A 24,866-nucleotide genomic window follows, 5' to 3' on the forward strand; every position below is an offset into this window, starting at 1 on the left:
GCAGGCAAAATTTTAAAATAGGTTAAATAGGACATAGATATATACCAGCTCAAATCTTTGGTCCATTCCAACAAATCCTCAGCAAGGATCATAGGGTCTTGAGGACTGTGTGTCCACTACATGAAAGCATGACACATTCTTTAGCTTTATGTGAAGTTGCTAATTACAGACTCTCTTATTTAAAATCCAAGAATGCTCCACCTTGATAACTTGACAGTAACTTTAGTCAAGGTATTTTCTATTTGGAATCAGACATAAGCTGTTCCTTCCAGTCCAGGCTAAGATGAACCATGGCCAGGTTTTTCCTAGGCATAGAGCCTGACAAGCCCTTTACTCCCAGAAAACATGCAACTCCTGGTGTCCCAGTAAAATAAAACAAACTGAAATAAACAATCAACCACCCAATCCGGAGGCTGCCAGGCAAATAAAGCTGAGTCCCTATCCTTAGGATGATTCTGCCCTGGACCCTGCAAGCAGAGGTCTTGTAGAGCTGGAAGCAGGGCAGATCCTGTCCCTCTCTAGAACAAAGGTTGCCCAGCCCAAACACACACTTTTAAGGCTTGCTTGCTTCCTGAAGGCAGCTCAGCTGTTAGCGTTCCCTCTAAGCTAGAGAGCTCACACACATCTCATCTGGGATGGACAGGCACTTCTCCCTTCCGAAGAGAAAGTTCTTTAACTACTGCTCCACATTGCCTTACATTTTGTTACACTGCCTCTGGTACTTCCCCCACCCTCGATGCCTTTGGGGAAGACGAAGTCCGTCTATAAAAACCACCTAGTCAAGTCTGCATAGAGGAAAATATTCCTTCCTGACCTCAGCAATAATCACTTTATGTCCAGAAGCATAAGGCCTCACTGTCTTCATTCTTAGTACGTATAACTACAAATGCTAAGAGTGGTCATAAACTTAACCAACCTTTTTATGTTCTTGTTTTATTATATCCTTATTCCACAATAACTTTCTAAAAGTGGTAAACAACTGATACAACCACACACACACACTGTACAATGGTTGCCCCTAAAAATGCATTTAAAATTTGCTTTTTACTATAGTAATTGTTTTATCACCTATAGATAGAGTAGGAAATACTGTGTTAATGTTATTTATTTACAAAGGAAATTGGCAACGCCTTAAAGGATGGTGTTAACACATAGACCTGAAAGCTCTAAATTAGGTTAAAAAATTGTTAATCAAAATTATCATGAAGATTTGCAAAATTAGGCTAAGAAAAATAATAAAAAATGATAACAAGCAAATTTTACATTGCTTATAGAGTGCAAAAATATATCTAAAGGTCATGACTTATTTTTGCAGTCACTTAAACATATATGCTTGTAATCAGCGCTAACTACTTGAATAACAAGTTATAAGAGTATAAGAAAAACTATGAGAAAGGAGTAAGTCTTTCAAAATCATAAAATTCCAATGGCAAAGGGGAAAAATAAGTGATTAATTAACAAATGTTATTGTCTTTGTTGGTCAAAATTTGTTGTGATCTTTTATACACTGGAATATTGGTGTGTGTTAAATGTAACTGTCTAGACAATTAATCACAAAGTAGTCATTTGATAGTAATAGGACAATAATAAGTTACACATTTAGCCACAAACTGTAAAATGAAATAAATAAAGGGGGGAATATAAGAAATCTGTACACTTTGAACCACCTTGGCCCAGTAGTAGCCTTGTGGCCCCAGAGTGGGTCAGTAATTGCATCTCTTCAATGTGCTGTTGGTTTTTTTTGGTCAGGCAACCTGATTTAATCAACTCAGTTGGCATTTACTATTTGAGGTTTCAGTAACCAATACTTTAATAGAACCCATTACTTACAATGGCCACAACACCTAAATATACAAACAATACTGCGAATGGACTGGGTTAAATAGATGAGACAATACAATGCGTTGCTCCACTGTATTTTTCCTTTTATAAAAGATAAGCAAACACAAAATAAAAATCAAGGGAGTATTTCTGTTTGAAACATGCAGCTCTCCTGGAAGATTCTCTATTCTTATTCCTTCATTTAATCTCTATGCAGTATCTTTTCTAGCAGACTATAATTTACTATTTTTCTCAAATCAGTTATCAGTTTGTTAAGGTAATAATCTGCATGGGTATGGTCTTTGTAGAGGCATTCTGAATGCATTCTCCCTTTTCTCCCAGCCCTACTCAACACATTGCTTTCTACTGTTTTTGATGTCAGAATGCAGCCATCTCCAGGTGAAACATATGGAAAAGGCCCCATAGATATGGACACAAATACACATTACTGATGTTTATTTTCTAGCAAACAGATACAAACTGAATAATATGAAAGATGGATCACCATTTAGAAATACTACGTATGTGCTGGAGGCAGACATAAGACACAACCCATCGCATTAATATGGTAGTTTAAATGCTCCAACAAAGCCAAACAAACTGCACTGCATCACTAGCAACATCTCCAGGGTGATGATGCATAAAGTCAGAGGGATTTTCTAGTCAATAGCAGGAATTAGAGTTTAATGCCTTGTACTAAGACACTTCATACTCCTGAAATGTGACTTATATAAACTGAATCTTGGCAGATGCAGTGTTTGCTGAAGCTGAAACTTGGAAGCAATGTGAATGTGGTTTCTGAAGCTAATGCAAAAAATGCCTTATTTTAAAAATGGCTCTTTTATAGTACTTCACAGCATTTTGTTTTCATTCGGCCTCAACTTAGCAGATCTTTAGAGTGTAATTTATGGGCTTTTTCATAGCCTGTTCTTAAAAGGCTGCTAGCAGAACATACCTGCAATCAGACAAACCCTCAATTATACCCAATTACCCAGAATGTATTTGAAGTGCTTCAGGACCATTCCATAATGAACAGAAACCTTCATCACCTGTCATAGCCAGTTTGAGAGGGAAACACCCATCACTTTTGCTTCTGTCCTCAGGTAAAGAAACAAGTCTTTTGACTAGCAGTGCAGATATGGGTTGCACTAACAGTGATGTAAGGTTCGATCGGTTCTGTCTGTAGTTTCCATCTGAAAATGAATAAAAGAGAGCAAACAGCAATTTAGTAAATGAAAAATTAAAAAGGAAAATATTTCCAGAGTCTGCATAGGTCTTAAAATAGACAAAGCCAGTACACAGTTTATGATAGAGCAGACTCACCCCTACAATGAAAAGTTGGATTTAGATTAGCAGCCGTTATTCTGCACTTACATTAATGAAAGAATTGTAAAGCTCTTCAGTGAAGTATACTACAAATTCACAATATAGGATTTGGGGGAGTAATTTCTAAAGAAGTAAATCACCTAAAAAAATCTCCTGTGGCACATATTAAATTGTCTGTGTGGTACAGATATGAAACCAGGGTGGCATGTAGTAAAAGGAATAAAAAAAGAAAAGAAGTATTGGGATTCTATGGTTACCTTTGTTCAGTAAGGAATGAATGAGAGGATACAATAGTATCAGATGGCAAAACAGACATTAAACACAATTCTGGATTCCAGAGCAAACAGATGCATAGATAAATGCAAGCACAGTTCCAAACTGACTGGATTGTTTAGCTTTGCACAGATTTTTAAATGACACAAAAAATAGAAGCATATAGCACTGGTGTTATTCAAGGAGCAAAAGACCTACATTACCATACAGAGCAAGGCTTTCACAAGAATTCTGAAAATAAAACATACAAAATAGACCGAACTGCACAGAACAATAGCCTCATAAGTGTTCTACTCGGAGATTCTGACTTCTTGATGTGAGGAGAACCAACATGCATATATCTCCAAGCACAAAAATAAGAAATATATTCTTTTCTCTTTAAAGACCAAATCCTGCTCATTTCATTGACGCAAATGGGAGTTTCATTTGACTAAAGTGAACAGGATTTATCCTCTAAATTCAAGTATGTTTTTGTAATGTAGGGGTGAAGGTTCAGCTGTGGGATTTCTGACTGATTTCTTATGGACTCATGCTGAGCAGATGTCAAGGGGGGGAAGCTTACATAAAAGCAAAATCCTGCAAATACAGCTACAAAGAACTTGGGAAGCAGTAGTACAAGCCTGGCCATATCAAAAGGCTCAAGCCAACTTTCAAAGTCTCCCCCAAAATGACAGCAAAAGCTAATACACTTTGTGAGGTTGGAAGCCCAGAAGGGGGGGAACAGTTGCGGTGAACTGATTCACGAGACAAGATGGAACCTGAGCTCTCTCATTTGAAGCCATAATGCACGCCTTTTGAGAAAGTAATGGGAAAGGAAAAATCTCTAAAAAGATAGATGCAGTAAAGGAGGAAATGACTGTTATGAGAACAAACAAAAAATATTTAACATTAAAAAGGTTGAGTGAGTGAAGCAGAAAAACTGATTATTTCACTAGGGGACAAATGCAAGATGCTTGAGGAGGAAAACTCCTGACTTAATAAAGGATTCTCAACATGCCCTGGAACAAAAGACTGATGACCTGAAAAACAGCCTAGGTGAAATCATGTTTGTTTAATTGGGGTCTTAGGATATGCTAAACCCCACAACCTGGAAGAATTTTCAGAATCCATTCACCAAAATGCCTTTCAGCTCAATGATAATGATTTGCCTATTACCAGGACACATCCGGCAAGGAACTCACCTCTAAGAGCAACTAGGATCCACTGTTATGCAATTTCCAAACTCCCCTGCACTGAAATTGGTTCTATAGCAAGCTAGAAAAGCCAGCAAAATATGCTGTATCCCTGCCCATACCACATTATTTCTAGTCTGGAAATCCAGAATAAAGGTAGATATTGGCAGGGCCGGCTCTGGCTTTTTTGCCTGGGGCGGCAAAAAAGCCTCTGGCCGCCCCGCCCCCCCCCCGCCCCAGCGCGGCAGGGGAGGGCGGCCGGAGCCCCGGGGGGAGGGCAGTGACCCCCAGCTGGGGCTCCGCTCTCCCCGGCAGCCAGAGCGCTGGGGGGAAGGCAGCGAGCCCGCCGCGGCTCCGCTGTCCCCGGCGGCCAGAGCGCCGGGGGGAGGGCGGCGAGCCCGCTGCGGCTCCGCTGTCCCCGGCAGCCAGAGTGCCGGGGGGAGGGCAGCGAGCCCCGGCCGTGGCCCCGCTGTCCCCGACAGCCGGAGCACCGCGCCGCCCCCCTCCAGGTGCCGTCCCAAGCACCAGCTTGGTGGGCTGGTGCCTGGAGCCGGCCCTGGATATTGGATAAGATTAAAAATAAACTCGGTGCTAAAAAAAATAGTATCTGTTTTATCCAGCCTGGTTGAGGCGGTTGTGCAGTGCTTTACAACACCAAAAGAGACCTGGCTATTCCCTGTGATCTCCATAATGCAGTCACAAGGCGTTGGACCCATCAAGAATCAATAACATGCCCTCTAATTAAATTCTACAAAATTACTAACAAAAATCCTGTTAGTGAACTAGCATTGAATTAAATTCTACAAACATCTGCATGTATCCTTCCTTTGCAGACAGTGCTGAAAATATCAGAGGCTTTCCAAGGTTTCATAATTTGCCTTTACAAATAGTGCAACATCAACATCTGTTCTCCTCAAAGTGGGTTGTGACTTGGTGTACAGCGTGTCACCACTGTGTTCTGTTCCACGCTGAGTCCTCCCAGTTTGTTGGATTGATGCCTCCCTATTTAAGGTGTTTTTTAAGAATGACCTTGAAGCGCTTCCGCTGCCCTCCATGAGCCCTTCTTCCCTGACTTAACTGAGAGAAGAGCAGTTGCTTCAGGAGGTGTGTGTCAGGCACACGTACACAGTGACCAGCCCAGTTGAGTTGATGTTTCATGACCTGTGCTTCTACACTGCTGATGTTGGCTGCAGAGAAAATGCTGATGTTAGTACGTCGGTCTTTCCAGATGATCCTGAGAATCCTCCTGAGGCAGTGCTGCTGGAACCACTCCAGAAGCTTGAGCTGTAGGTTATCCAGGTCTCACACCCATAGAGAAGGGTAGGGATAACAGCTGTCTTGTAAACCAAGATCTTGGTGCCTGTTTGCAGATCCCTATCACTGAAGACTCCTCTGAGTAGTCTTCCAAAGGATGTGCTGACATAGCAGATCTGTATTTGATTTCTGTGTCAATGCTGGCTCTTTGGGAGAGTTGGCTGCCAAGGTATGGAAAAAGGTCCACATTTTCTAGGGGTTTTCCACTGATGGTGATTAGTAGAGTACAAAGAGTAGTTTGTGCAGGTGAGGGCTGGTACCTTGATTTTCCCGATGTTGAGAGAGAGACCCAGGCTGTGATAGGCATTTGCAAAAAGATTTAGGGAGCTTTGCAGGTCGGCCTCTGTGTGTGCGAGGATGACACAGTCATCTGCATACTGAAGATCAGAGATGCCAATTCTTGTGAACTTAGATTTTGTTTGGAGATGTCGGAGATTGAGGAGTTGGCCATCCATACAATACTCAATCCTGATTCTGTCAGGAAGGCGGTTACCAATGAGGATCAGGATCAGGATCACAGCAAGGTAAATGGAGAAGAGTGTTGGAGATTCAGCCCTGCTTGACACCAGTGCGAATGATGAATGGTTCTGTCTCTGAGCTGTTGCACAGAATGGTGGTAGTCATCCCATCATAGAGTAGTCTGATGATGGAAATTAATTTCTGTGAACAGCCAAACCTACAAAACACTTTCCATAGGACATCATGACTGATAGAGTCAAAGGCCTTGGTTAGGTCGATAAATGCCATGAACAGTTCCTGGTTTTGCTCTCTGCACTTCTCCTGACTCTCTCGTGCCATGAAGATCATGTCCGTTGTGCCCGAGATGGCCTGAAGCCACACTGTGATTTGGGGAGAAGTTCCTCAGCCAGGGGAACGAGGCAGTTTAATAGGATCTGGGCAAGGATCTTCTCTATGATGGAGAAGAGGGCAATACCTCTATAGTTTCTGCACAAACATTTGTCACCTTTCTTGAATATTGTAACAATGTTGGTGTTCTTAAATTCAGGTGGAATTTCTTTGCAGGTCCAGATTTTGTCAACGAGTTGGCAAAGTTTGTGCTGGAGCATTGTTCCACCAGCTTTAATAATCTCAGCAGGGATGCCGTCTGGGCCTGGTGCCTTGTAATTTTTTGTCTGGGTGATGGTATGCCAGACTTCTTCAGAAGATGGGGGATCAGCAAGGTGTTCCATTGCTGAGCGTTGTGGAATGAACTTGATGGTGTCTTCAGAGACTGTGGATCTGTGGTTTAGAAAGCTCTCAAAGTGCTCCTTCCAGCGTTGTTTAATGGCTTCATTGTCCTTGAGGAGGGTGGAGCGTAAGGGGTTTGGGCCTTTGGAACTTGGCCCATATATAGCTTTTGTTACTTGAAAGAAGCTTCTCATGTGATCCTGGTCTACGAAACCCTGGATCTCAGAGGCCTTTCTCTTGCCAACACTTTTTTTTTATGTCACATAACCTCCTTTAGTCTTTGACTTTGGGCAAGTGATAAGCCTCATGTTTTCATTGGTTAGAGGAATCATTTTGCCAGGTACAGAATGTATTTCTTTTCTTTTGAATTAATGGTAGGATTTCCTCATTATTTTCATCAAACCAGTTCTGGTGCCGATGAGTGGAATATCGTATGGAAGTGGTGGGCAACCTGTGGCCCATGACGGGCCGCGGGTTTCCCTCCACTGTCCTAGTTTCAGCATATGGACTGTGAATAGCATTTTTAAGTTGAACCCAGTGCTCTTGAATGTCAATTATATTATCAGGCAAGTTAGAGAGTTTCTCAGACAAGTGTTGCTGGAAAGTCTCGCAGCTGGCTTGGTCTTGAAGTGCTTTGATGTTGTACCACTTTCGCTTAGTCTTTGGGTGTTTGCAGTGTGGTGGAGCGAGCTGCAGGTACATGAATGATCTTACTAATCAGTGGTCTGTCCAACAGTGATCTGTACCTCTCATGGCTCATGTTATACGGCCGTTGGTGTAATCTCAGGCTCTGATTATAACATAGTCAAGGAGGTGCCAGTGTTTGGACCGAGGATGTTTCCAGGTGGTCTTAAATTTGTTGCTCTGACTAAAGATGGTATTTGTGATGAGCAGGTCATGCTCCACACATTTGCTGAGGAGGAGAATACCATTGAGATTTACATTTCCCAATCCTTCTTTGCCTATTGTGCTACTCCAGAGTTGGGAGTCCCATCCGACTCTGGCATTGAAATCTCCCAGGAAGATGAGTTTCTCTGCCTTAGGTGTGGCAGTGAAGACTACATCAAGAGCGTTGTAAAACTGCTCTTTGTTGACTTCCTCATCATTGAGTGTTGGGGCGTATGCACTGATTCATAGGTTCATAGAATCTAGGACTTGAAGGGACCTCGAGAGGTCATCGAGTCCAGTCCCCTGCTCTCATGGCAGGACCAAATACTATCTAGACCATCCCTGATAGACATTTATCTAACCTACTCTTAAATATCTCCAGAGATGGAGATTCCACAACCTCCCTAGGCAGTTTATTCCAGTGTTTAACCACCCTGACAGTTAGGAACTTTTTCCTAATGTCCAACCTAAACCTCCCTTGTTGCAGTTTAAGCCCATTGCTTCTTGTTCTATCCTTAGAGGCTAAGGTGAACAAGTTTTCTCCCTCCTCCTTATGACACCCTTTTAGATACCTGAAAACTGCTATCATGTCCCCTCTCAGTCTTCTCTTTTCCAAACTAAATATGACTGTGGCATATTGGTTATGTGCTGAGCTTGAGCTGAAGAATTATGAGATGCTTGTTGATCCCCACGGGAAGCTCCAAAAGCTGACTGGCGATCTTATTTTTGATGGCAAAGCCAATCCCATGAACGGATCTCTCTTCAGATGGCTTTCCTTTCCAAAAGAAAGTGTAGCCACCCCCAGTGGCCCGGCGGGTCTCACTAAGGGCTGCAATGTGAATGTTGAGTCTTGCCAATTCTCTGGCAATTGTGACAGTTCTTCTTTTCTGGGCATTCACTGTGCTGAGAGTCCATAAGGGTGCAGACATTCCAGGTAGAGAATTTCATTGTCTTATATCTCTTATTTCAGCCGCACTGTTGAGTGATACCACTGACTGCAGCCATCTAGTCGGAAAAGTGTGAGACAGCCTATGTTTGGGGCACCTTTTTTAGCCCCCTCCCCATTTGGGGTGAGCAGAAGGGATCCTGAAAAGCCCTGGTCTGTCACAGCTGCTGCTGTCAAAATGCACTTCTGTTTCATCCAAGCACAAGATGACCATCACACGGCTGCTGCCTCTGTGCAGATTTGTGACTGAAGACTCCCAGAGATCACTGTGCCTGTCTTCACCACCACTCGTCCATCGCTGCAGGGCTTTGTATGGGTGTGAGCCCTTTGGCAGAGGCCAGTGCGTGAAATCTTTTCATGTGGGGAAACAGGTGCTCAGGCGGTAACCACACGAGACTTGAGAGGAGGAAAATCCTGACTCAGTGGCAAGGGAATCCAAGAGAACCAGGGACCTTCCTCCTGCTGCAGCCCTCATCTGCCTTCACAGCCACAGTGTACTACAAGGTTCTCTTATGCACCCGATCCGCCTTTGGGGTCTTGCACCTCACATATACAGAAGGAACCACCTCAGACAAGAAATCATCTCATGCTCCCACACGCTGGAAGAAAAAGAAACCAGGAAACCTACTGGCGCTCATGCAGGAAATCAAAACCAACAGAAGTTGGTCCAATAAAAGATATTCCCTCACCCACTAAGGATGTGACACATTGTCCACCAGAAGTCTTTAAATCAAGATTGGATGTTTTCTCTAAAAGATATGTGCTACCAGAAGTGATGTACTTGATGCAGGAACCACTGTGTGAAATTCTATGGCATGTGCAATGCAACAGATCAAACTAGATGATCATAATGGTTTCTTCTAGCCCTAAAATCTATGTGCCTAGAGGCAACGAGTGACTTAGTGGTCAAGAATGAAAATGAGGGACAGAAATGCCACCTTGAGGATATCCATGTTTACTTAAATGTACAAGTAGTAAGCAACTGAAACAAAGGCACATGCAATAACAAAAAGGACTACTACCTCACAATTAATTACAAATTAAATATGACGTGAATGGAAATAAACTATTTAAATATATGTATTTATTTATTCTGACATATCTGATAAACGATGAAGAACAAGGGATGTTTGAATAAATGAACTCACTGAAGGACAACCAACATACTAGAAATACAAACTTTATAAATTGACATCCAATCCTAACGTTGTAATTACTTTGCCAACAAAGGCACACTGAGGAAAGGATCTGTAAATGCTGTTCTACTCAGTTTCTTTTCACAACACCCTTCATTATGATGTGGCAATAGCAAATTCCTGGCACATTATTCTAATTATGCTAATAGTGCTTAATCTATAAGCCCCTTCATGAGACCTAATGACCACCACTGAAGTTATTGAAAATAGAGGAAAAGGAAAACAATTTTAACCTCAAATGCTACACCCCAATTTGAAATTTCATGTACTGGATGGGATTTACAAAGGGTCTTAAAAGAGTTAGGTACTCAGGCTAGGATTTTAAAAGGAGCCTAATGCAGTTGGGTGCCCAAATCTCATGGGCTTTCAATGGGAATTGGATAGTTAGAGCCCGTAAAACCTTTGAAAATCCCACCCTTCTCATGGGACTGTATCTATAGGGAGAGGAGGGATAGCTCAGTGGTTTGAGTATTAGCCTGCCAAACCCAGGGTTGTGAGTTCAATCCTTAAAGGGACCATTTAGGGATCTGGGGCAAAAATCTGTCTGGGGATTAGTCCTGCCCTGAGCAGGGGGTTAGCCTACATGACTTCCTAAGGTCCCTTCCAACCCTGGTATTCTATGACTAAAGACAAAGATTACAGATGCTGGGCCATATTCTGCTCTCAAATCATAGTAACTCCAGTGAAACCTATGAAGTTGTGATGAATTTATACTGTTGCAACAGAGAGCAGAATATATAGTCCATGCAGCCAATCAGTGTTAAAAACAATTTGCAGTCCACACATGAATTTAGCATACTAACTACTTGCTTTAGTGGAGCTAACTGGCTGAGTATGAGTAAAGTTTGCAAGCTCAACCCTAAATCTTATGGAATCCAAATCCTAAAGCCTTTTAGGCAAGCAAAACTCCCACCAACATCAAAATTTGACTAGAAAAAAATCAACTCAAACGATAATTTGTATCATTTGCTTTATTCCTGAGGTAAAGATTTTAAGGCCAGAAGAGATCATTAGATCATCTATTCTGACCTTCCATAAAACACAGGCCATTGAACTTCATCCTGTTACACCATTATGATCCAAATGTGGGTTCTTTTCCTAGTTGTTTAGACTTGCTGTATCACTTTTTACAAATAACAGCATCCTTGTACCTCAGTTTCCATATCTGTCAAATGGGGATAACAATTCTTCTCTATTTTCCAGGGGTGTTGGGCAATTTAATTCATTAGAGTTTGTAAAGTGCTATAACATCATTGGAAAGTTGCCATTGTGAGAATATAATAATTACATTTCTACAGCACCTTCCATTAAATTCTTTATGCATCCAGGTGCAAGCATAATCATTCACACTGTCCTACTGCTTTTCAGCACACTTGGAATAAAGAAGCATAGGGGGAAGGGGGAAGTGCAAAAAATCTAAGAGGGACTGGGAATGATTATGGACTTTTTTTACCCTCCTAACCACAGCATATTATTTTATTCCTAATTTCTTACTTTAATATTTCCTGATTATTTTTAAATACAAAGGAGTGTGTGGTGCAGGAATTATTTTGTGTTGTTTGTTTTGATCCAGGTCCAGTGCACAGAAAAAGGGAGGACAGTATTACTATATGTTGTCGTTTCTGTTTATTAAAGTCACCTTCTACAAGGATCAGATAAAACAAAAGAAAGTCAATAAACAAATGTGGCCCAAAATGTATTCTGTTATTGACAAAATTCAGTAAACTAATTCCCCTTTTATGCCCTAACATACCATTTTAATGATCTAAAATATAGTTGAAAAAAGATTAACTGTGACTGAACCATAATTGTACATACTCACATCTTTGACTTTTTGGTGCATTAATAATACAATGGTATTCGTTTTGAAATATCTGAAGTGCATGCCTCATTAAATTTTCACCTAAAGCTTAATGGAAATTTGACAAAGTTTTATGTTGAGAACAGACACCCCAAGCAGGACTTTACAGCACACTACGAAAATTAAATTATGGCATAAAAGACAGAATAAAGTGTGTTTTGTTGAGTAAGAGGTTCTCTCTTGTTAATCCCCTTGAGTGAAGAGTTAGGCCAGGTCTACACTACCCCCCTAATTTGAACTAAGGTACGCAACTTCAGCTACGTGAATAACGTAGCTGAAGTTCGAAGTACCTTAGTTTGAACTTACCTTGGTCCACACTCGGCAGGCAGGCTCCCCCGTCGACTCCGCGGTACTCCTCTCGCCGAGCTGGAGTACCGCAGTCGACGGCGAGCACTTCCGGGTTCGACTTATCGCGTCCAGACTAGACGCGATAAGTCGAACCCAGAAGTTCGATTGCCAGCCGCCGAACTAGCGGGTAAGTGTAGCCAAGGCCTTAGTTTAGTGCATTTCTTTGGTGATAGAGGTGTGTGTATTCTTAGCATTGCATCTGACCGCCCTCTGACAAACACTTGATCTTGCACTAAGCCTGATGAAAATGTACCCGCTGTAGGTGAGAATCTCTGGCACTTACAGAAGTCCTCTTTCAACAGAAATTCACCCCATTTTTTTCTGATTGAGTCAACAACTGGTGTGCCACCCCTGCTGCTTATTGTATTAATCATGATTGTTTCAGTTACCTTGAGTTTCTCCCACCCTGCCTCCCTATCTTCATTGTATCCATCTGTTGTTTCTAATTGTATGCTGAGAAAGGAATGGACTGTCATTATTAGGTATGTACAGTGCTTAGCATAATGGGATCCCAAACCCAAATTAGGGTCTCTCGGAGAGACAAGGACTTTATTATGATATAAATCATAATAATTCTGCTCTGCAACACCTGTTCTCAAACCCTCAGTGACAACTATTTACTTTCTGTCACAGCAAGCACTACTTCTAATATTGATGTGATTCTGCATATATGAAGAAGTAACCTGTCACCCTCTGTATTAACGCTGATGGAAGAAAACAACTTGCGCTGTTCAGTTGTGGGAGAGGGGGTCAATTAATGTGTGAAAGGTTGTTAGATCCTTTCTACACCTTTAGAGAGGAGAAGCTCTGTGAAAACCACGTATCTTCTCCACAAACAGAGATCTGGAGGCCATCCATGTTTCTCTCCCTGGTCAGATATAGCCCAGCAGAGGGGATGTCAGTCCCCCCACCCATGTCTCAAATATGGAGAGTTCCATGGAAGTGGGTGTCGTGCAGTAGGCATGTAATGGGTGAGGTATATCAGAGGAGGAAGGCCATTTTGTGGGCATACTTGAATGGAGTGTGTGACGGGTTGGATCACAGAAACCCCCTTGGGAGCTGCCACCAGATGTGCAAAGACTACCCCTGCTTCTGTTTTCCCTGCCAGCTCAGGACTCCAGCACCCTGTCTTGCTGAGCCAGACACTCCCGTTTGGCTCCAGGCACAGATCCAGGGTCTGAATCACTTGTCCCAAAGCTGCAAGTTTACCCGAAAACAGCTCGCAGTAGTGTGCTTGTCTTTAGCACTCAGATGCCCAACTCCCAATGGGGTCTAAACCCAAATAAATCCGTTTTACCCTGCATAAAGCTTATGCAGGGCAAACTCATAAATTGTTCGCCCTCTGTAACACTGATAGAGAGATATGCACAGTTGTTTGCTCCCTCAGGTATTAATACATACTCCGAGTAAATTACTAAATAAAAAGTGATTTTATTAAATACAGACAGCAAGATTTAAGTGGTTCAAAGTAGTAACAGACAGAACAAAGTAAGTCACCAAGCAAAATAAAATAAAATGCGCAAATCTATGCCTAATCAAACTAAATACAGATAATCTCACCCTCAGAGATGTTTCAGTAAGTTTTTCTCAGACTGGACACCTTCCAAGCCTGGGCACAATTCTTTCCCCTGGTACAGCTCTTGTTGCAGCTCAGGTGGTAGCTAGGGGATTCTTCATGATGGCTTCTCCCCCTCTCTGTTCTCTTCCCCCCTTTATATATCTTTTGCATAAGGTGGGAACTCTTTGTCTCTCTGGGTTTCCACCCCCACCTCACTGGAAAAGCACCAGGTTAAAGATGGATTCCAGTTCAGGTGACATGATCACATGTCACTGCAAGACTTCATTACTCACTTGCCAGCACACACATATATAGAAAGACTCACAGGTAAATACAGCCATCTGCAGACAATGGGAGTCATCAAGATTCCAAACCATCATTAATGGTCCACACTTTACACAATTACAATAGGCCCTCAGAGTTACATTTTATATTTCTAGTTTTGGATACAAGAGTGGTACATTTATACAAATCAGATGATCATACTCAGTAGATTATAAGCTTTGTAATGATACCTTACAAGAGACCTTTTGCATGAAGCATATCCCAGTTACGTTACATTCACTTATTACCGTATTTTCTCTAAAACCATCTGTTACATTATATTGACTTATTATCAAGTTTTTATAAAACCATATAGACTGCACAACGTCACAGAGTGCATACTTGAAGACTACCTTACAGTGGTGGAAGGAGAAAATAAAGGCGGAAGGTGTCCTGGGAGGTATAGACTAAGTAGTTGATAATGCATGGGAAAATGTGCCCCTGGTATAGGAGAATACAACATTAGGAAGGAGCGCTCCCTGGAACAGACGACAATGGAGTACAGCTGGTCACAAGCAACCTCCCCTACTATTTTCATTCATCTCCTAATGAAATAAGCACAACATAAAGAGCCTAGTAATGTATGTCAACTCAGAAGTATTTTGTTTTCCTACCACTATCGTTATTGGTAAGTGAAGGCAGAACACCACTTTTTGGTCTTTGTAAAAAAGGTCCAAAACTCTGAGAGTCTGTAAGCAGGGATTTAGTGTATTCACATGGCTACAGGAATTGGTGTTTGGATTGGAGGAGGGAAGGCTCAGTGGTTTGAGCATTGGCCTACTAAACCCAGGGTTGTGAGTTCAATACCTGAGGGGGCCATTTAGGGATCTGGGGCAAAATTGGTACTTGGTCTTGCTAGTGAAGGCAGGGAGCTCGACTCGATGACCTTTCAGGGTCCCTTCCAGCTCTATGAGATAGGTATATCTCCATATATATTTTTTTAAACCATAAAATATCACCAGACTCTTGAAAAAATTGTGTTGACAACACTGTGTGTGTTTGTTTATATACTTTCACACGGATTTGATTTTTTTGTGGTAGGGGGTGGAATTCATCTTGGTTTGCACTGAGAGTGTCCCTTTAAGCAAATGCTACTTTTGTTCTTAAAAACAAAACAAACAAACACAAACACCAAACAGGAGCACTTTGCAAGATTGGAACCCATGTCTCTAGAGGGAAAAGAATCTTGCATGATGGTCACTGTCATTTCATCCCCCGCCCCCAACAAATCTGGTCAACCATAGAAAAGAAAAAAGCCACTCCTCTGTCTCTTAGTACAAATCACTTGGTCTTAATGCCCACTTAATGTACTAAAAAACACTGTCAGTCTTGTTTCTTTTTAAGTTAAATGGAATTGAAAGAAACACATTTATTTTGCAAAGGCAAAACCACTGACACATGTTGATGCAAAAGTATCTTACAGCTGCTGCACCTGCTCTCTCCCCCCCGCATTTCTTCCCCCGCCCCCGCTGTAGAATATTTAATAAAATAGGAGGAATACAAACAAAATTTTAGCCAAATCATAGTCCAATAGCACTTTTGCCTTCTTATATTCTATACTATTAATTGCTGTTGTTAAGGATATTTAAGAAACTCTACAAAATTAATTTCAATTGTTTCTTTAGTTGAGCAATCAAAATTAAAAGAACTCTAAGAAAGGTGGTCTGGGTAATCAGTTAAGCAGTTGTTTAATGAAGGAATCACTTACACCCTATCTTTCTTTAAAAAGTTAAAGATTTTAGTAATATAAATGAATTATAAAATTTCATATTTTTGCAAATTGCTCTTCACATGCAAAGGACTTTTCCAAATTTCCCAAATGTGGCCACTGATTTGTGGTGTGCAACTTGAGACCCTTTGGGACTGATTTCAAGAGATGCTGAGCATCTGCAAATTTCACTGAAATGTGGGTGCTCACCACTCCTGGTAAAAAAATAATCAGGCCCAAGATGTCTCCTCCGGGGCACTCAAAAATCAGTGGCCTCTTTAAAAAAATTTTGACCACAGTACATTACACACACTGTGATTGTGTTATACAAGTCTTAAATAATTCTCACTTAAAACATTAACGCTGCCCATTGTCCCAAATCACCTTCTGTTGAACAAATATATATTTATAATAAAATATTCCTAACACAAATTTTGTCATGATGGAAATACTACCTGACGTGGCATCCTAAAATGGACTACAGTAGGAATTAATTGGTGTTTAGCTCAGAACAGTTTGGAAATGTTATTCTCATGCTCAAGATTATGGTTTTGAATGAAATATTTATTAAACATTTCTTATTTTTTCCCAGAATGCCCAGTGATTAGTTTGCTTCAAGAATTGTATGTTTGCAAAGCGTGCATGCATCTCAGATGTAGCTGCCTTTGTGCCCCTAGAACTCAGACCCCTAAGCTGTGCTATGTTCTTCAAAAATACAAATCAAATTTACCTACCAAGTTTGACTTTTTATAGCTTTTTAAATTGAAATACCACAGGCCATTTTGAATGAAAGTACCAAGTGGATTATAATGCTCTTCTTCAAAAGCATTCTTTGTCTAAGATCCATTTGGGTGTCTCTCGACTGCTTGTGTGCACTGGGGCCAATTCTTCCGTACCATAACACCACGTGAGTGTTTGTATCCATGATTAATTTGGCCCATCGTACTGATATGGAAACACATCCATTCCCACTGAATCTATCACTCTTTTACTATAAGTCTGGATCGTTCCCTTAAGTATTCTTTGAATGTGAGAACTTTGAAAACATAAAATGACACCATAAGAATAAGAAACCAAATAAGAGACACAAAAAACATTCACTTTATAGTTTATTCCTACCAGGATATTCTGTGCTCATAAAATTGGAATGATTGACCATCTGCAAGCTGTAGCCCTTTATACATTCACAAGCTAAATGCGAGGCAGCTCTCAGCAGTGCAAATTTCCTTGCTTGGCTTTTTATTGATAATACTCCCTTTTAATCCTGAAGGCTATGTGTGTGTGTGAGATGATTCGTTCAGTATCTTGTTATGGAAAGCAGTAACTTTACATTTTTATAAGGCGAGGAAAAATTAGCCAGGGTGATATGTCCGTAAAGAGCTTTTAAAAAACAAAACAAACAAAAAACCAACAGCAGCACAGTCACTACATGTGTCTAGTCTACCCGCTCATACCCCCCAAGTTGCTGACCATGCATTTATTTCTGGAGGAAGTTTTACTCCTGGCTGGGAATATTTCATATCAGCTGTAGTAACTATTTTATTCAGTGTTGAGATGTTATTTATGAATGAAGCCCTTCTGAGGGTGAACAATGTTAGAATGCAGTAAGATATACAGAACTGCCCTCTTCTCTACCCCTCTTCCCCAGTAAATTAATACTGCTGCCTGTTCCACACACAAGTCTTGGCTTGGGTGGATCTGACTAGGGTGACTGTTCCCTGCTCCTTATCTAGCTGCAGCACACCAGAATGAAATAACAATGATAATAATGCTCCAACTGTAGATTTCAAAGTGCTTTGCAAAGGTGGGCGAGTGTCATTATCCCCATTTTACAGATAGGGTAACTGAGATAATAATAATAATATATATATATATATATATATGGAGACCTACTTATCTCATAGAACTGGAAGGGACCCTGAAAGGTCATCAAGTCCAGTCTCCTGCCTCCACTAACAGGACTAAGTACTGATTTTACCCCCCCATCCCTAAGTGGCCCTCTGAAGGGCTGAACTTACAACCCGAGGCTTAGCAGGCCAATGCTCAAACCACTGAGCTATCCTTTCCTCAGCATCACTAATTGTATTGCCTTCCCTCAGGCTTTGTGGAGGGCACACCACAGGTCCTGGGATCCACACAGAGGAAGTAGATGTGTGGGAGAGGAGCAGGCAGCTCCTGTATTATCTGCACATGCCCTGCAGAGCTCACTGGTGCAAGATAACACAGCCTCTAGGCTTCCCTCCCCTTTGCATCATGGATCAACCATAAAGGATGGTTCTCAGACTAGCCACCAGCTGCAGGAGCCCTGTCAGCTGGGGTCCTTTGAGGTTACAGTTTCAGATAAGGGGGTACCAAAGACATGAGCCTCCATGTGGATGACCTTTATTTCTTGCTGAGCCCCCAGTGGCTGAGTGACTCTTAGGGTATCCATGAAGTTGGTGGGCAGGCCCTCTGGACACTTGGGTGAAGGGAGAAATCCTGCCTTTTCATAGTAGTGCTCAGCTACCCTGGAGATAGGCACTGTGTAAGAATCAATGGAATAACTGGGAAAGAGGAGAACCTCACAGAGATATTCTCCTCTTTAGCGCCTTCCTGCAGGAGGGGGCCATCAGGCCAATAGGTGGCAAAATAACTTCCCTGCTTATGGTTTAGTAAGTTTACAGCAGCCAGAATCTGCATTTGGAACACCCATAACATCTTAAATGAGTGTTCTGTTATGAACAAGCAAGCAATATTATGTACCCATAATAATGAGATTTATTATTATTAAAAATAATAAAAATCTTATCACACACTATAAGGGAATGGAATGGAAATATAAAATCTTTAGGAAAACACTGATTGTGATAGCTTTAGGATATCAATTATTTTGTTTATAACACACAGTGATTCAGAATCTCTCACGTTCAGTATATATGTTGCAGAAAACACAAAATAAAGTTGTACGTGCTACCTGTAGTATGGTATGTGTAACCTATAAAAAAATATGCATTAAATGATTTATTCCTCCATACAGATTTGAAAACCACAAAGCTAAGCTTCGCTACATAGTCCCATGCCCCTGACATGAGGTGACTTATTTTGGGCCTTGCCCTTGCCCTTCTTTGGATGTCATTCCAGAAGCTATTCATTGCCCTTGTACTTCACTTTCCCTGAGCTTTTTTTCTCTCTTTTAACCTAATCTAGTTAAATCTTGATTTGGGAGAAAGTGCCAGGTGCCCTTACATTTTCATATTTAGGAACTGACTCTATGATCTTCACACAGGAAAAACTTCCTACATAAGGGATAAAGGATTTGGTACTTATTTGAAAAACTGATCAAAAGTCATAATTATGTGACAGCTGTGTCGTGGCTTATGGGAAATGAGTTGATAATTTCAGTCCAGTTCCTATAGAATGGATATCCATATCACAAAACAAACAAAAAAAACAAAAAACCACCACCACCAGAACAGGCACATGTTGTCAGTAAAATGGAAGTAATAAAAGGAAACTAATTTATTATCTTACCCCGGATGTGGTCACTGTAGGCCAGGGCTGGGACAATTTGTCAGTAAAACTTTCATTGCCTCTGCCTATGGAATAAAATTATGTCTTATAGCTGTTGCATGAATTAACAAGGGACACCATCCTTAAGGATTTCAGTCCCTGTTTACAATCCGGAGCATTTCATATGTACTAAAATTCCCTTTTAGAATTTACTTTTCTAAAAGTGGTTATTACATTATGTACCACTCCTGTGTAATAATCTAATATGCTGATAAGGTAACAAATCTGGAGAAGAGGCATGCTGTATTGCAGTACAATAAGGTACAGAAAGACACAGACATTGTATTCCTCCTCCTCCTCCTCCTCTTTGTTTCTTTGCTATAGTAACAAATGTCAAGTCATTTTTGCTTAGGCGTGATCTACACTGCTATGTCGGTCACGGGTGTGAAAAAACCAGATCCCTGAACAACATAGCTATGCAGACCTAACCTTCAGTGTAGCCGCAGCTATGTCAACAGAAGATAGCTGCTGTTGATGTAGCTAACTTTGTTCAGGGATTTGGTGTTCCAACACAGAAAGAAAAACCCCTTCTGCCGCATAGGCTGTTTCTACACCTTGGCATTTTGCTGGCATAGCTATGCCACTTTGTGTCCATGGTGTAGAGACAGCCTCAGATTGCTTATTTCTCTCAGTCACTTTGCTTAGCTCTTTCTACAGTTCCCATGCTTGTTTCTGATCTTATCATACCTTTGTGTGTAATGGCAGATACTTATCATTGCACTTGTGAAAGAGTAGTAAGACAAGCGCCTTACTTTCTCTTTTGACTGCCATCTGTTAAAGCGTCTCCTCGGAGAAATCAACAACATTCCATATTGGAACTCTGAATTGCAAATATGTCATCATCTGCAAACCTTATGAAAATAATTCCCTCTGGAGAAAATAAGAGTCTCCATTAGAAATTATTGCAGGAGACTAAAATAAGCTATACGGGAGGCTCTGCATGGATTTTACGGGGAGGCTGATGGTGGATCCAATACCACCAAAAAGAGGAAGACTACGGGTATGTCTACACTTAAAGCTGGAGGTGTAATCTTCAGTTTCAGGAGACATACACATGCTAGCTCAGTCAGAGCTAGTGCGCTAAAAACAGAATAGCTGCTATGGCACAAGCAGTGTCAAAGACTAACCATTTTTTCCATTTGTTTTTTTGAGAATGATCATGCAAAATACCCTCATCGTTTTGCTTTTCCCCATGAGTAACGCACAGCGCTTAGTTTGTCACGAAAGACCTGTCGGGGCTCAAGCAATTAGGTACTAAGGCTCAAGCAATTTTTATCTATTCATAACGGATGCAGCAAGCCCAGAGGTGCGGGGACTATGAACTTCCAAGCCGAGAGATCCCTGACTCAGCCCTGGCAAGCTCTGGCACAAGTTAAGCACTGGCAATGTATAATAAATAAATAAAAATTAAAAAAATAAATTCTACCATCTACCCTTTAGCATTCTCACTCATAAAATAAACCAAAATGTGTGTCTTGATTTTACACAGTTTGCAGCAACATAAAAATAAATTATAGGAAAGCTACAGTGTTAATTTTAGCACTGTGTGATGTTAAAGTAAAAGTAATTTCTAACTGACATAAAGATTAATCCAGTTACAATGTGTCTATTGGTACCACTATATTTGAACGATTCCTGGACTAATTTTAAATTAAATGGGACACGCGCATATGACAATGCAAATGCATCTGACAACCAAGTACCAAATGAATTACTACGATAAATATGAAATTCCCATATAATGATAGGATGGTTAAAATAAAGTGAACCCTCTATATTTATGCGTTGTTTTAAAGGTCTTTTAGCTAATGCTAAATTATAGCAAACCACATGTCTTAATACACAGAAGAGTTACCTGATCAAAACACCCTGTAATCATAGTGTTATAAGATCTGCTTTCATAGTAAGCTTTCATACCCCCTGCATTTTGGAGAATGACTATTTCATTCAGTGTCTCAAAAGCAAGAATTCTATTACTGTGATGTGCAGCTGTTTATCTAATGTAGAAGCTTGGCTCATGTACAAATAGTAATTTGATTGCAATTGTTAGGGAGGTAAAAGTATGGCAAATTAAGCAAAAATGACATTTTTTTCCAGAACAAAGGAGTGGGTATCATCAGGATCCTCACATGACCCCCATCTGCAGTACATGTTCATTCTTGGAACAAGTCAATAAAACCTTAAGGCAGCGATTTTCAATTATGAATAGGACCTAGAGAACATAATAAGTGATGTAATCTCTGTGCATGGATGACCTTCATGACATTTACATGGGGCGGGGGGTTGGGGGGTGGAATCACCTCTCACAGAAAACAGTATTCATAAATTTGAGTTGCTTGGTGTTAATCTCTCCCTCTGGGATATATCACACCCATCACTTAAGGCCAGATTTTCAAAGGAATTTGATTGTATAAAGATGCAGATAGGCATCTAGTGGGTTTTTCAAAAGTACTACCTGCCTAGCTCCCATTTATTTGAGTGGGACTTAGGCACCTAGGTGATTTAGAAAATTCCACTAGGTATCTATCTGCCTCTTTAGGTGCCTGAATACCTTTACAAATCTGCCCCCAAGAGCCTAAGACAACTGGGGGCTTGAGGGTTTTGTGTGTGTACATGATGCATTAGTCTGGCCCAGAACGTGTAAATTGTAATGTGCACCACCATGTTGCATATGAACTGGCCTGCATGGATACTGCTGGAGTGCACTAAAAGTTCCCTAGTGCATGTTAACATAGTCCCATTTCAAACAGTACTACAGTAACGCCTCACTTAACGTTGTAGTTATGTTCCTGAAAAATGAGACTTTAAGCGAAACAATGTTAAGCGAATCCAATTTCCCCATAAGAATTAATGTAAATAGGGGGGGGGGTTAGGATCCAGGGAAAATTTTTTCACCAGACAAAAGACTATATTATATATGTATACAAAGCATAAGTTTTAAACAATTTAATACTGTACACAGCACTGATGATTGTGAAGCTTGGTTGAGGTAGTGAAGTCAGAGGGTGGAAGAGGGTGGGATATTTCCCCGGGAATGCCTTACTGCTAAATGATGAACTAGAACTCAGCTGAGCCCTCAAGGGTTAACACATTGTTGTTAATGTAGCCTCACACTCTACAAGGCAGCAGGAATGGAGGGAGGGGAGACAGCATGGCAGACAGAGACAGAGACACATACCCTGTGTGTGTGTGAGAGAGAGAGAGAGATGCACATTGCCCCTTTAAGTACGCTGACCCCACTCTAAGTACATTGCCTTTTTAGATCAGGAAGTTGAGACAGCAGCTGCTGCCTGCAAGCTCCCTCCGTCCTGAGCCCTGTTGTGCCCCTACCTGCTCTATGGAGATGGGGGTAAGCAGGTGGCAGGGGAGAGGGAGACACCCTGATATTAGCCCCCCTCTTCCCCTCCCCTCCACAGCAAGCAGGAGGCTCCCGGGAGCAGCTCCAAGGCAGAGGGCAGGAGCAGCACATGGCAGTGGGGGGAGGGACAGCTGAACTGCCGGCAATTGATAGCCTGCTGGGCAGCTGCCGCACAGGGAACTTAGGGGAGCGGGGAGCTGATGGGGGGCTGCCGGTCCACCCTGGTTCCAAGCCCCCATCAGCTAGCTGCAAAGGGCTGCTCTTTCTGCAAGCAGTGGACAAAGCAGGCGGCTGCCAAACGACGTTATGAGGGAGCATTGCGCAACTTTAAACGAGCATGTTCCCTAATTGATCAGCAACATAACAACGAAACAATGTTAACCGGGACGACTTTAAGTTAGGAGTTATTGTACACTGATACACACTAGGAAACTTTTAGTGTGCAGAAGCAGCATTCACATGGGTCAGATAGTGCATGACATGCTAGTGCATGCTAGGATTTACACCCCTCTGGCGTAGACTAACACACTGAGTAGACAAGCCCTTTGTCTTATTGATGATTAATGGGACTTAAGGTCCTATGCCATTGAGGCACTTTTGCAAAGTTTACCTTTAATTAAACCCTTGTCTGTCTACATTGCTGGTATTTGTACTTTGCTTACAGAATGAGTATAAACAATCTCCATTCGTTTAATTCTTTGAGGCCAAATCCTGCAAGAAGTGGAACACCAACTGTGTGGGGAGAACGCTCTCTTGATAGTAGGTCAGCACCCCAGAGAAGTATGTGATTTGTAGTTTTGCTATTTTTGTGGTTCAGTTAGAAGAATTTGCTTAATGCGTGATTAAGTAATTTTCCTTCTGTTTACCCTTAACTATTCCAAATGAAGCCTGTTGCTTAGACAAACTGATGTACTCCCAAACTGATATACCGCCCTACTGAAGTAGCTTAAATGTCTAGTCAAAAGTTTTCCTATTAGCATTAAGTCATCATGACATGGCCTAGATCAGATATTATGCACATTCTTTACACACCAGAATACACCAAGTGCAAGACAAGTGGAGGGCTTGGGGGTTTTGTGTGTGTTTATTTTCAGTCCTACAAAGCAGCTGAAGTGGCTGGGTTGCAAAGATCTGCGTTGTTCTCCTAAACCAGGGGTTCTCAAACTGGGGGTCGGGACCCCTCAGGGGGTCACAAGCTGTCAACCTCCACCCCAAACCCCACTGTGCCTCCAGCATGTCTAATGGTGTTAAATATATAAAAAAGTGTTTTTAATTTATAAGGGGGGGGGTCGCACTCAGAGACTTGCTATGTGAAAGAGGTCACCAGTAAAAAAATTTGAGAGCCACTGTCCTAAACTATCTTCTTTTATTCTCCACTGAAGTAAGTAATGCTGGTGCTGTGTGTTACAGGTCAACTTCTGTGTTGGTTCAAGAAAGACAGGAGTATTGAAGCCCCAGCTAAATAAAACTTGGCTGTTGATTTTTCAGCAAGAGCTGAGGGTGCTGTGCCTCTCTACAGCATTCAGCTAAATCAGGGCCCCCATTTTACTGCAGAGAATTGTTTAACCTTTTTTCAGTTGTAAAGAAAAGATTATTGTTGTGCAGTCGTGAAGAACTGTAGTGCTTATTATAATTTCAGGAGAATAATGTACTATTTACAACTGTGGAGCACTTTTACAACTGGTAGTGAAAACTAATTATTCCATGTAATATTTCTGTAAACCACTTCTCAAACTTACTTCACTATGTACATTAAATAATAATTATGGACACTAATCTAATCTATATCTATACTTTTTTACAGGAAATAAAGAATAATTCAAACAGGGGAGACTTTTTTCCTTATGTCCAGTAGAAATGTAAAGCATCATTGCTGGAAACAAAGATAATCAACCCCCCATATTAAGATTTATTTCAGAATCTCTGATAATTTGCTGCTGCTTTTCTTCTGTGAATCACGGTAATTCTCTGATTACTAATGCTTCCCTTATCAGTAGAATACTTTTCCCACCCAACCCACAGCAGTATTCTTAAGC

At 41.3% G+C, this 24,866-nt stretch overlaps 1 protein-coding gene across 14 annotated transcripts in view; it reads right to left on the reverse strand.

The window, feature by feature from the left end:
* NAALADL2 (N-acetylated alpha-linked acidic dipeptidase like 2) overlaps positions 1-24,866 on the reverse strand; it is a 953,294-nt gene that overhangs the window by 248,064 nt on the left and 680,364 nt on the right. For all 14 annotated transcript variants that reach the window (XM_065557737.1, XM_065557735.1, XM_065557733.1 and 11 more), the window contains one exon: positions 2,871-3,014. In XM_065557737.1, the coding sequence (XP_065413809.1) occupies positions 2,871-3,014 (144 nt within the window). The remainder of the gene's footprint in view (positions 1-2,870; positions 3,015-24,866) is intronic.

Source organism: Chrysemys picta, chromosome 9 (assembly GCF_011386835.1).
Source record: "Chrysemys picta bellii isolate R12L10 chromosome 9, ASM1138683v2, whole genome shotgun sequence".
In the NCBI taxonomy this organism is placed as follows: domain Eukaryota; kingdom Metazoa; phylum Chordata; order Testudines; family Emydidae; genus Chrysemys; species Chrysemys picta.